At 45.6% G+C, this 12,611-nt stretch overlaps 1 protein-coding gene across 1 annotated transcript; it reads left to right on the forward strand.

Moving 5' to 3' along the window:
* Window positions 1-5,052: 5,052 nt before the first annotated feature.
* LOC112897979 lies at window positions 5,053-5,978 on the forward strand. Its single transcript, XM_025966385.1, has 2 exons — window positions 5,053-5,769; window positions 5,846-5,978. The coding sequence occupies exon 1, from the start codon at window positions 5,097-5,099 to the stop codon at window positions 5,724-5,726; it is 630 nt and encodes a 209-aa protein (XP_025822170.1). The 5' UTR covers window positions 5,053-5,096; the 3' UTR covers window positions 5,727-5,769; window positions 5,846-5,978.
* The last annotated feature ends 6,633 nt before the right edge of the window (window positions 5,979-12,611 follow it).

Here is a 12,611-nt window from a genome sequence, read left to right on the forward strand (position 1 = left end):
TTTTCAGGGGCCGGTGATGGTATCACCCGCCCCTGAAATACCCTCTTTAGGTACGAGTGATGCCATCACCCATCCCTGGAAATGGGGCTCATTTTCAGGGACGGATCATTTGCTACAGTAACCACGCTCCTACGTGTAGGAGCGGATTATATTTTGACCCGCCCCTGAAAAAATAGGGCACCCCTACAAATTATTTTTATAGTAGTGTTAGAAATAAATCTAATTACAGTAATTTGAATGTTATGAAAATGAAACATCGATTACAGACCTTTAGGAAGCTCGTGGAAAAAGTACCAGTGCAATAGACGCTCACGATAGTAGTTGTGCCGAAATCGAACTTGACAGTGCCTGTCTTCACACAGCATACCTGCTCCGTCTTGGAAATCAGAACAATGCTTAATCATCTGCGAAAGTGACAGGAGTCAGATTTTAAATATTAGCAAAATTTTATATAATTATAAAGCTAAAGAGATGACTCACTCCACTGTTGTGAACAATGCCATAGGGGACACATTCCACTTCAAAAACGCACATATGGCACAATAACGATCTGCCTTCACAGTTCATTGTGCTCCTGCGATACTCCCTATATTGAATCTCCGGATCTAGCGGAACTTCGATAACATCCACAATTTAATAATAGTGAAAAAGAAAGTGAAATGTATTAAAGGAGGGCACCTAAATAGGATCAGCACACAAAAAGATTCTAAAAACATGGGGATTCTCCATGATTCGATCCTATGTAACAAATAGCCACAAACATATCTTAAAATGGAATGAAAATAGAAGATTCAAATACAACTTGCTGAATGCTTTCATAATGTATTAACTGAAGATTCAAGCAATTGAAGAGTTCACAAACTTCACCTTACCTTGTCACTGCCAGAGCGGCCTGATAGAAGTCAACGCAGTCACGACAATAGCGGCGGTGGGTCCACCAGCAATTTCTTCTCCACCACCGATGAATTTCTTGAAATTTGGATTTATCATGTTGTTGGCGGCCGTTGAATCATGCCTCGACCATCAACTTATTGGGGATAAATAGAAGATTAGCCATGTTTTATGCACATTTGAGTTTAAACTAATAAAGTTCAATAAAGTTCTACAAGTTTTGATGATTTTGTATTTGCATGTACAACATGGAGTAAAATGACTAAATTTGATCAAACAACCCAAAAGGACTCACTGTGGATCAAAAGGCCTACATATTGGATTCTTATCAAGCAAGTGCACCAAATCACTTTGTGGGTGAGCAATTATGGATGTTCCTAAAGACGATGCGGTGCAGAAAGTAGGGGGGACTTTCCCCAGGCCATCCAACCCCACAAACGTCGGACAGCTTAACCTCCATGCCTACTCCCATGTAGACAGTTGGGAAACCGATCTTGCAGTGATGATCTGAACCGCGCAAACAAGGTCTTGTCAGAGGATATAGGTAGGCAAATGCCACTCCTATCCACATTGGAGCACCAAGGATATGATCCCAGTCACCAAGTCTCTCCCGATCAGGGTCCTAGGCTCGCCACTAAGGCTCTCACCAAGCAGGATAAGAAGCTTGCCACAAAGGCAAGGCTCACCGCTCCATTCTAATGGTCATCTTGATGCCATCTTCGCTATGGAGCTATGGAGCTTCTATACTAAGGACAAGATCTCCTCATCCTCTGTACATAGTTATTATCAATGCTTCACACCAAGTCGGAGGGTCGATAACTTGCCGGTGAGCCATTAAGACTCCAAGGGGCCGGCACACCAAGCCTAAAAGGTTGGTTCACTTCAAGAATCAAACATAAGGCAACAACACCTTGCTCACTCTCTTTCTCTAGGCCCAACCTAGAACTAACACACTCTAAGTATGTTCTAATGCCTTGGATATGATCACTTAGGGCGCGTTTGGAGACACGCCTAAGGCGCCAGCGCCTAAACTTAGGCGCGCCACACAGTATTAGGCAGGCGTTTGGAGGCAAGCTAACGTTAGCGCGCCACACTTTTGTTTGGCACGCCACAACAGTTCGCCACGGCAAAACACGCCACCGGGTGCGGCGCTCGATTTGGCCGCCGCACCCAACACGCCACACCCTCGCGAGCTCGTCCTCCCGTCCGCGCCGGTGCAGGTACCGCCGCCCCCTCCTCCCCGCCGCCCCTCCTCCCCGGCCCGCCGCCGGGCCACCGCCCGCCGCGCCCCCCTCCCCACTGGCCCGCCGAGCCTCGCGCTCCCCCCACCCCCGCGGGATCCACCGCCGGGGCAGATCCCGCCGCGCCCCACTCCGCCCGCGGCCGCCTACGCCCGCGCCCCCTCCGCCGGCGGCACCCTCCGCCCGCGGCTCCCCGGTGGCCACCCTCCGCCCGCGCACCGCTCCGCCTCGCGCTCCCCCCCCCCACCCCCGCGGGATCCACCGCCGGGGCAGATCCGCCGCGCCCCCCTCCGCGCACGGCCGCCTACGCCCGCGCCCCCTCCGCCGGCGGCCCCCTCCGCCCGCGCCCGCGCCCCCTCCGCCCGCGGCCCCCTCCGCCCGCGCCCTCCTCCGCCCGCGCCCGCGGCCTCCTCCGCCCGCGCCCGCGGCCCCCTCCGCCCGCGCCCGCAGCCCCCTCCGCCCGCGCCCACCTCCGGCCGCGCCCGCGGCCTCCTCCGCCCGCGGCCCCCTTCGCCCGCGCCCTCCGCCCGCGGCCCCCTCCGCCCACGGCCGCGGCCTCCTCCGCTCCGCCCACCTCCTCTGCTTCTGTGGCGTCTACCCCCCCCCCCCCCCCCGCCCACCTCCTCTGTCTCCTCTGCTTCTGTGGCGTCTACCCCCCCCCCCACCTCCTCTGAGTTCAGAGCCAATTGATCATTTGTTTCCCTACACATGTCTAACCCCCCCCTCCCAATTGAAAATTTCATACAATTTTCTTACCCCCCAATTGATAATTTTGTGTACACAAGTAACATTTTTAATCCTTTTCTGCAGGTGTTTTTCAGCGAGAACAGTCATCTTCTCCTTTAATTTAAGGTATAACTGTTCTCTAGATTTTTCTTATGTCGTATGCGTTGTAATTCTAAAATAGTTCTTAAATCTTTATAGATGGGTGCAATGGAGGATTATCTTGAGTATTATTATTATGATTATAACATTCGAAGAAGAAGGTTGCTTATTTGCATAGCCATTTGTGTTTGCATGTTGTGGTACAAGTTACAAGAACATAGGTTCATGAGGAGGCCCAAATACGGTTCTTTATTAGAAAGAGATTTGGAAAGAGAAAAAAGGTTAAACCGTTTATATAATGGAACTGAAGCCAACTGTATTAGTGAGTTGCGCATGCGTAAAGTTGTTTTTCACCGGTTATGTGGTCATTTAAGATCCCGTGGATTGTTAGAGGATAGTATCAATGTGTCAATTGAGGAACAAGTGGCTATGTTCTTGAAATTTGTTGGTCACAGATGGACAAATAGATCAATTGGCTTTGAGTTCTTACGCTCCGGAGAGACTGTTAGTAGATATTTTAATGCTGTTTTGGATGCTTTATGTGTATTGTCTCGTGATCTTATTGTCATGAGAACTACGGAAACACATCCAAAGATATCCAGCAGCCCGGGAAGATTTTTTCCATACTTTGAGGTAATATATATAATAATGCAATGAATTCATTTTTCTATTAATTTATAGTAGTCACTAACAGGAGCACTTTTTTCTTTTGTGTTAGAAATGTGTAGGAGCATTGGATGGCACACATATACCGGCATCGGTTCCTATATATATGCAAGATAGGTTTAGGGGTAGAAAGCACTATCCAACACAAAATGTCTTAGCTGCCGTAGATTTTGACCTTAAGTTTACATATGTGCTGGCCGGATGGGAAGGATCAGCTCATGATTCTTTTGTGCTCCAAGATGCATTGTCACGGCCATCAGGCTTAAAAATTCCAGAAGGTATAAGTCAAGTCATTAATTACCGTGTTTTAGCTTCCAAAATTAATAGCTAATTGTAGTTTAATCTAATTGTAGGTCACTACTTTTTAGCCGATGCTGGTTATGCTGCTAGACCTGGCATATTACCTCCATATCGAGGTGTCCGGTACCACCTTAAGGAGTTTAAGGGTACTAGACGACCGGAGAGTCCAAGAGAATTATTCAACCTTCGCCACTCCTCTCTTAGGACAACGATTGAGCGGGCATTTGGCACACTCAAAAACAAATTTAAGATACTTACAAGTCAACCATTCTTCCCTTTAAAAACACAAGTCAAGATAGTTTTGGCATGCTGCACTTTGCATAACTTTATAATTGATGATGGGCCTGATATTTATGTTTATGATGATGCGACATGGTTTCAAACTCTTCCAAGAAGCAATCGTTCACATGGGGATATTAATAGGGACAACCAGCAATGGGCAATCCTACGTGATCAGTTAGCGCAGCAAATGTGGGATGAGTGGGACCAAAATTGATGCTTGTGCTGCTGCTTTGAGAAATTAGACTGTGTATTGTATGGGTTTATGGAGACCTTATTTAATTATTTAGAGATATTATTATATGTCTGTTTTGGGATCCTATTTAAGATATTTGTGTTGCTGTTTTCAGACCCTATGTAATTTAATTGTGTTGATGTTTAATTGTATTACAAGGCTGTTTTAACACCATATTTAATTATACTATGTGGCTGTTTTGAGACATTGATATAAATTGATCTTGAGTACAGATATGGTCAAGGGGAAGGAAAAGGATGAAGGTGATGGCAGCACTCGAGAGAGGACCATTCTATGGGATGAGGATCAAACTAAATATATGCTCGGTTGGTTCATTGACTACATAAAGGAGCAGCATGCTGGTTTCAAGATAAAAAAATAGCATCACTTCAAGTGTTCAGAGGCATTGAATAGGCAGTTCAATATGGGGGTAACTGCAACTCAAGTTGAGAGGCATTTCAGACATTACAAGGAAAATTGGAAGTTTATTAGAACAGCATTAAGCAAGAGTGGTAACACATTTGACAGCTCAAGATCCATGGTTATCATATCAGAGTCAGAGAAGGCTAACCTACAGGTATTCTCTTTTTCCAATCTTTGTTGTCAGTTTGTTGCTAAATGAATGAAAAATTGTTTATTAACAAATAGCATATTACCGTATGCAGATCAGGGCAAGAAGGCTCCTGTCCAAGCCCATCAAATTCTTCAATGAAATGCAAGAACTATTCCTTAATAGCAGTGCTGATGGTTCTCTTGCCATGGACGCTAACACTTGTCTCAATGAGACACAAGCTGATGAAGATAATGATTATGATGATGACATATGCAATGAGTTGTCCAGCTATGCTCCGCCTGAAGATAATCTAGGTGATGATTCCGACACTTTACCTTCTCCTATAAGTGGCCAACCCAGCATGGCATCCCAGGTGGCTGAGCAAAGCTCATCTAGCTCGGGAGTCAAGCGTCTAAGAAGTGAGGGAAAACCACAGAAGAGAGATGTGAGACCAAAGAGCCGCATGTCTAGGGTAGGAGATGCAATCACAACTGCTTTAGTGGAACTTCAAAATGAAATCAGGAAGCCACCACCACCTCCACCATCTATGCGCAACTCTGATGATATATTATGGCAAAGACTTGAGAACATGACTTTAACTACTGACCAAAAGCTGATGGTAGGAACATTTCTAGCATCCAAAGAACAAAAGGGGATGCGTAGTTTCTTATCGGGCTCATCCGAGGTAACATTCCAGTCATGGGTTTTCAAGTTTCTTAGCGATTCGGGGATGTGAATGGGCTATGTATGGTGGCCTGCTATTTTGTTTAAGTACTCAGGTAATACTCGTTCTATTTCAGTATTCATTGTGAAAATTGTTTACATTTTGCTAAGTTCAATTTGCACTTGTATTAGGCTCGTCGAGTTTTCAACTAGGAGGATGTGGTCAATGAAGACTGGGAGTTCTTTTGCACATTTTGTAGGCTGCTCTACTCTTTTGTTAAGCAATGAGTGCTTCTTTTATAGGCTCTGCTTGACGGTTCATGGAGATGGATAGTTTTGGTGATAGCTGTTGCTTCACCCTTTTGTGAACTTTAGTTAATGGATATGCAATCAGTTGTTATGAACATGTGTTATGGATGTTGTGACATATTATTAACATGGTATGGCTGTTTATATGGATTTGGCCACATGTATTATGAGCTTGTTGTATTTTGTTTGAATGGTATACTAAAAAATCGCTTGAAAAATTATGTGGCATAAATGAAGTTAGGCAATGAACCAAACAGCTGCCACACTTTTTCCATCTGCGCCTAACCTTAGGCGTGGCAAAGAACCAAACGCTGAGCTTACGCTAGCCCCCTTAGGCACGCCACATGTGTGGCAAGGAGCTAACCTTAGGCGTGGCGCCTTAGGCGCGATTCCAAACAGGCCCTTAGCACTATAATGGCTTGGATGTCTTCTTCAGCATGTATGTGCTTTCTCTGAACTCCAGCAACTCCAAATGAGCGAGTTAAGGGAGGTGTAAATAGCCTAACAACTCAAAAGAGTCATTGCTCCTACGGCGAGATAAAATGTAGTGGTACCAGATGATCCGGTGCACCGGTAGGACACATATCGGTTCATCTGGTAATCTCTTTTTAATCAGTAGCCATTGGCCCCTCTTGCCCACAGCCACAATGTTCCAAGCCAACTTTTTCTTCAGTACCAGATCATCTAGTACTTCTTCCGGAATAGCATCGTTTCATCTGGTGTTGAAGCGTCTTCTTCCAAAATCTTTTGTCACTTGACATCCTCCTCTTTGCATAAAAATCTAGTGCTTGCTCCGCTGCCTCTATCTATAGTATGGAATCATTCGGTACTTAATTTGGTGCTGTGGCGGTGCATCCGGTACTACTTAGTGTCAAGACCAATACCCCGGGTATAGAATACCAAGTAAAGAGGACGTAGCCGGTGCCCTCTCGCCATCAAGTGACCAAGTGGCCCTCTCGCCGAGGGCTCAACTATCAAGAGGTTGGACTCCCGACCGTTGGAACTTGACTCCCGACCGATCGGAGGGGCAGAGCCCACTGGACGAGTGACTAGGCCACCCGACCTCTCCAACCGTACGAGCAGAGGAGAGGGCCACCTCCTGTGTGAACACGACCCGCCGCTGAAGACCATCATCATCGCCGTAATATTACCCACGCACCCCTCTGTAACCATCCCGTCAAATAGTTGATGGGATAGGACGAGGCTTAGCTCTGGCAGACCTGGGCTCCTAGGCCGCGACGACATTATGGGCGAGTGTCAGACCCGCCCACTGGCAGGAAATCCTGGTCTTGATGCACCTCTTTCACACCACTGTATGTCACGGCCGACCGATCAAGGGATGAAGGAGAAGGACCATTGGTGTTTGACAGATAGGGTCCGCCTTAGCTCCTGACTAACTGTTGTACCCTGCCTCCCCTTTAACATATAAAAGGGGAGAGTATGTCTCCCTCTCACTCTCTCTCGCAACTCTAGACATATTTACCACTCTTACCAGTTAGAGGTCACCCTCAACGTCTGCAAACATTGAGTCCTCGAGTTCAGGAATATGATTCAACCGAGATAGGACATAGGACGTTAGTGCCTGGACCAGTATAACCCTTATATCCTTAAGAGCTAGGCCATAGGAGCGCACATGCAGCACAAATTCACTAGTTGACGCTATAAAACGCCGACACTAAGCTTTCTACTTCACAGTATTGATCTGACCCTTGTATTTTGGAGGGTATTGGTTCATCCGGTACCCTGCTTCTTGCTGCAAGTCATCCAATTCAAAGCTTCATTGGGTTGTAACTTGGTTTCTTGTTTTGCTAAGGCTTGGACGAAATTCATGGAATCTAAGAACATGTACTTAGCAGACTTGTTAGTTCCAAAGACTATATTGTCACTCAATCACCAAAATCACAATAATTGCCTAATGTGCCTATTTTCCTTACAACCTCCCCCTTTTTGGTGATTAATGAAAACATAATCAAAGTAAGTATAAATTTGCAAAAATTTACCAATTGAACCATTTACGCTTGTTTGGATTCTTACCACCATCCAACTTTGATAAGGACTCGGTCTCCCCCTAAGTCCATGGCTTCATTTTTATGGTTGAGCCGAACTTGACCATCAACTTTCTCCCCCTTTGTTTCCCCTTCTTGATCTTATATTGGGTTACTTCTCCTCAATTCTTTCTTGACCAACTACGTCTCCCCCAAACTTTGCTTTGATTCCACATTTCTCCTCATTTGGAATCAAATCACCTAAAAGAGCCTACCACACAATATAGTTCCAAAGGAAACATTAGTAGCCTCGGGAGTTAGCTCCATGTGATATCAATGAGGATACCTTTTTGAAGATCACCTTAGTGGATCAAGAAATCATGAAACTAGTATGACATGAACTAATATTTTCACAAATGTGATCAACACCAGCTAGCTACCACCTACTGCGCCCTCATCACAAATTAAGGTTGGGGTTAGAGTCGGAGGATCATGAGTCAAAGGTCGGTCGGTAATGCTAGAAGGTCATGATTCAGGAGAAGACCGTGGCCAAGTGGGTTATTGCCTTACTAGGCCGGAAATAGAGGGCTTTCCTTTCACTTCATTGAAGCCAAACAGGCATTGCTGTTTCAGTACGCTAAGTCATGGGCCCATAGTCATGAGTTCGAGCTTGTCTCCAACCTCCAAACACCGCAGGACTCCATAAGGAAGAAGAGGGTGGGAATTCTTGAGTCGTCGGGTAGCTGGGGCAGGCACATCATGACGTGCCAAGATGTCACCGGTGCATGAAGCCTGCGCTTGCGGGGAATACCAGAAAGGGTGGCTATATGGCAGTGCACTCACGGAGGCTGTTGCGTTGTCACGTCACATATCACTACTATAGAAAAGCAATTTAGTCCCGGTTGGGAAGCCATTTTAGTCCCGGTTGTGAAGCCATTTTAGTCCCGATTTTCCCAATCGGGACTAGGAATCTGGAACTAAAAGTTCCGGCTTGTAGCAACCGGGACTAAAGGGTGTGCAAGGTCAAATAAATAATTGGCAAGCACCACTGCCCTGCAATCCACGGGACTTAAACCCGTGCATTGCTTCGTTACCACCCCGACCTAAATAACATATGTAACTCTATATGGGATAACATATGTAACTCTATATGGGATAATTTCTCTTTAAACTAACGTGCGACCCTTTAGTCCCAGTTGATAAAGGCCAACTGGGACTAAATGGTGACTCTTTAGTACGGGTTAGCGTTATGAACCGGGATTAAAGAGAGACTTCTAGTACTGGTTGGAGGCTCCGATTCTCCTCTAGACGTTAGACCCTGCACCAATGCCTATATTAGTCTTAGGCCTAAATACGATCGAGACTAATGCGTGGGATTGATGTGCCGTTCTCCAGTAGTGTAGGTTGTCATGGCTGATGCGGCCCCTTGAGGGAGAAGAGGTCATAGTGTGTGGCCTACGGGTAGGACTACCCATACGATGTACCACCCGTGTCCTGACAAATGCAATTCCAATTAATATTATTTGCACAATTTCCAAGCAAATTGGATCTATTTCTTACACATAATAAAACATCTAGATGGAATATGGATATATACCTAATACGATATCCGCACTTCAGTTACTCTTTGAATTACAAATTCAACCACTTCAGCTTAGATACAATTACCCTTGTAAAAAAAGCAACCGGTTGGCAAAAGGTTGGTGTCTTGATGTAGCCATAGGCACACCTATGAGCTAAGAAAACCTTCATTCATTCGGTCAGTGCCTGGGCCGCCCTTCCCAGGATATCAGTGGGCTTGTAACCCCTTGGCATGGACATGTTGAAGCCACGGATGAGATCGGGGTGCCCGGCGAGGACTTTGACGCGGTCGATCACAGCTGCCACGCCGCCGATGCTGCAACAACCCACAAAAACAATAGCGACAGGAATAATCAGCCTGACGATCTCCATGAAATGAAACAGCTCGTGATGCCATGTACTACTTCTTCACCCCTGTTCCCTGGCTACCAACGGCAGGTTGAAGCCACTACGTGCTGCTTGCTGCTGCATCTCTTGCTGAAATCTAGGCGTGCAAGCTAGCAATCGATTGCAAGATAAAGGCTATCGTCATCACTGACCTCGGGTACTCGTGCTTGACGGCGAGGAACTCCTCGTACTTGCCCGGCTCGCCGGCGAACTCGCGCTTCACGGCTAGAACGAACTGGATCGTGTCGCCGAGATCAGGTGGCGCCTGCGCCGCTGCCGCCGGGCTCCTTGACCAACGAAGAGATCGGCGCATGGAAAACCATTAGATCACGCATACCGGCAACGAAGCCACGCGGGAGGAAGAGAGAGGATGGTAAGGTGAGTCTACTCACGGAGAACTGCGAGCTCGGGGCGCCATGGGTGCACCCTGCTCCTCCCTCTCACGCGCTTCAGGCGGCCAGCGAGACCCATCCCTTCGATCGGTCAGAGCTAGTGAGCCGCGCCTCTATCTCTAGCACCTGCTGCCCCTGCCGCGGCAGCAACAATATACATTCCCTCGGCTCCCGTTCCCAAGACGCCAAGTGATGATGGCATTCGGCTGTCCATACGACAAGTACAAGTGGAGGTCGGCCCGGCCACCGAACAGCAAGGTGCCAGGGAACGAAGGGGCACTACGTGGCGTACTCGACAAAGGGACTTCAGTTTCTGTTTCCGATCAGTAACTATAATTATAAAGATGTACGCTAGTAATAAAAAAATCATCAGTGGTAATTATGTTAAGAGAACTTCTACCATGGATATAGGAGAGAGACAATCGCGAACAAGGCAGTCATTGTACAGGTTCCCAGCGAAGCAGCTTTTGGAGAAGAGGAACCCACAATCTTTGACAAGCATTCAAAGGCAAATAACCTAAAAAACACTCATGGGAAACTAAGCTTGGAGAATGTTTGGAACTATGTCATTACACAAAGTCCGGCTACTTTGGATGGCATTCAAAACCACTAATGTAAGACACCCTCCATGGATCTGCCTGCTTGGATTTCTGCATGCAAAACATCAAGAACGCCATAGATCTCATCAAGGAAGCCTTGTTTGCTGGAATATTTTTTAGAAAAATAAAGTTCTGACCTTTTGCATCATCCAATGCATATGGCCATTGTCGATTATTACATCATCATGCTAATGACATATTTGGAAAATTATAGAGGTAAAATGCTCCAGATTATATGATAACTCATATCATTCATATAATCTAAAGAGAAAACGCAGCCATTCTTTGCGTAGATAAGAGCAGATAATTGTTTTGTTCATAATTTCCCGACCAGCATTTGTTTTTTGGAAGATAAGACGATAATGGATGCAATAATCAATGGCAGTGCTAAACACATCATGGTGAAGAGGAGGCATATCAATATACTAAAAAGGCTACAAATCTAATCCTGCTATGTTCATGGAAAAGAACAGAAATCAGTACAAAGTCCATTGCCATAACTATTGCCATGTGCAAAATTGATAGAACATAGACTGAACTAAAGATGTTTCTCAAGTAAGAATAAGTTACAGATGATCCTGAACTGAAGTAGCACCAGTATTTCCTCAGCTGAACCAAGTATCTACTCAAGTTCTGAAACTAAAGAAAATATTTATCTAGCAAGTTCTGATTTTTTTTTAAAATATGTTCAGTTAAAGCATTATTTGAGGTGCCCAGAGGAACTTATTATGACTTGGTCAGATTTTTTTTAAATTTGTCCTGGTCTGAAAAAAAGATTCGGTATTGGTAAATTGAAGAGTAGCTTATATGTTCCACGACCATCCATCAGGTTTATTCAGCCATGTATCTTTCTCTGGAGAATGATGCTTAGCTTGCAATCTTGCATATATATTTGCCCGGTACGACTCCTTCACTGTAATCTTTTTTTGAAGCTGCTGGCGTTACTGCCCGAAATGATATATTGACAGAGTAGAGAGTTTCAAAGCTATATAGGAAAACGAAAAAAGGCTGGAGGCAAGGAGCAAAAGGAAAAGGGGCATCTGTGTTCCTGCCCCTACATTGAAGTGTAATTAAAATTTTGCCCTTATTCTTTAACTTCATGATTTTGCGCTTGCTATTCACAAGTCAATGTGATTTTGCCTCTAGTCAATAGACAAAATAGGGGCAAACATGCCAAGACCAATGGAAAATTGTATTGATTAGTAGAAAGTAAGGGGCAAAATCACAAATTTAAAAAGAGAGAGGCAAAACCACAATCGCACTTTAGTAGGGGCAAGAGTACCAGAAAACCAAAAGAAAAAGACTCGGGCTAAAGCCCGGGGGTGATTTCACTAAGCCGTTTGGCTCTTGTAGCATACTATATGACAATGTCATCCAATATCTTCGTGATCAGCCCATCTGATGATGAGAATTTTTCTAAATATCCTTGCATTGCATTCATTCCATAGCTCGCAGGCAACAGGAAGCAACAGCGAGCAGATCTCCTGGATTGGTGGGCTTGTGGTCTTACCGATCACCCGCCACCAGTGGGAGATGCCATGGAATTGCTCCCATCCCACCACACTCAAGAAAGCCACCTTCAGTCAATTGCCTCATCGCTGCCCAAATCTTGGTGCTGTAGTAGCAATGTAATCAATTACTCTTGTTTAATTCTTCACTCTAATCAATTATCCTCTTTTGTTGACACTAACAACTGAATTTCAGT

This window comes from Panicum hallii, chromosome 6 (genome assembly GCF_002211085.1).
Source record: "Panicum hallii strain FIL2 chromosome 6, PHallii_v3.1, whole genome shotgun sequence".
Lineage (NCBI taxonomy): Eukaryota > Viridiplantae > Streptophyta > Magnoliopsida > Poales > Poaceae > Panicum > Panicum hallii.

Bases quoted from the DNA above. Each gene is read 5' to 3' on its own strand.
- LOC112897979 (XM_025966385.1), top strand. From the start codon at position 5,097: ATGCAGATCAGGGCAAGAAGGCTCCTGTCCAAGCCCATCAAATTCTTC.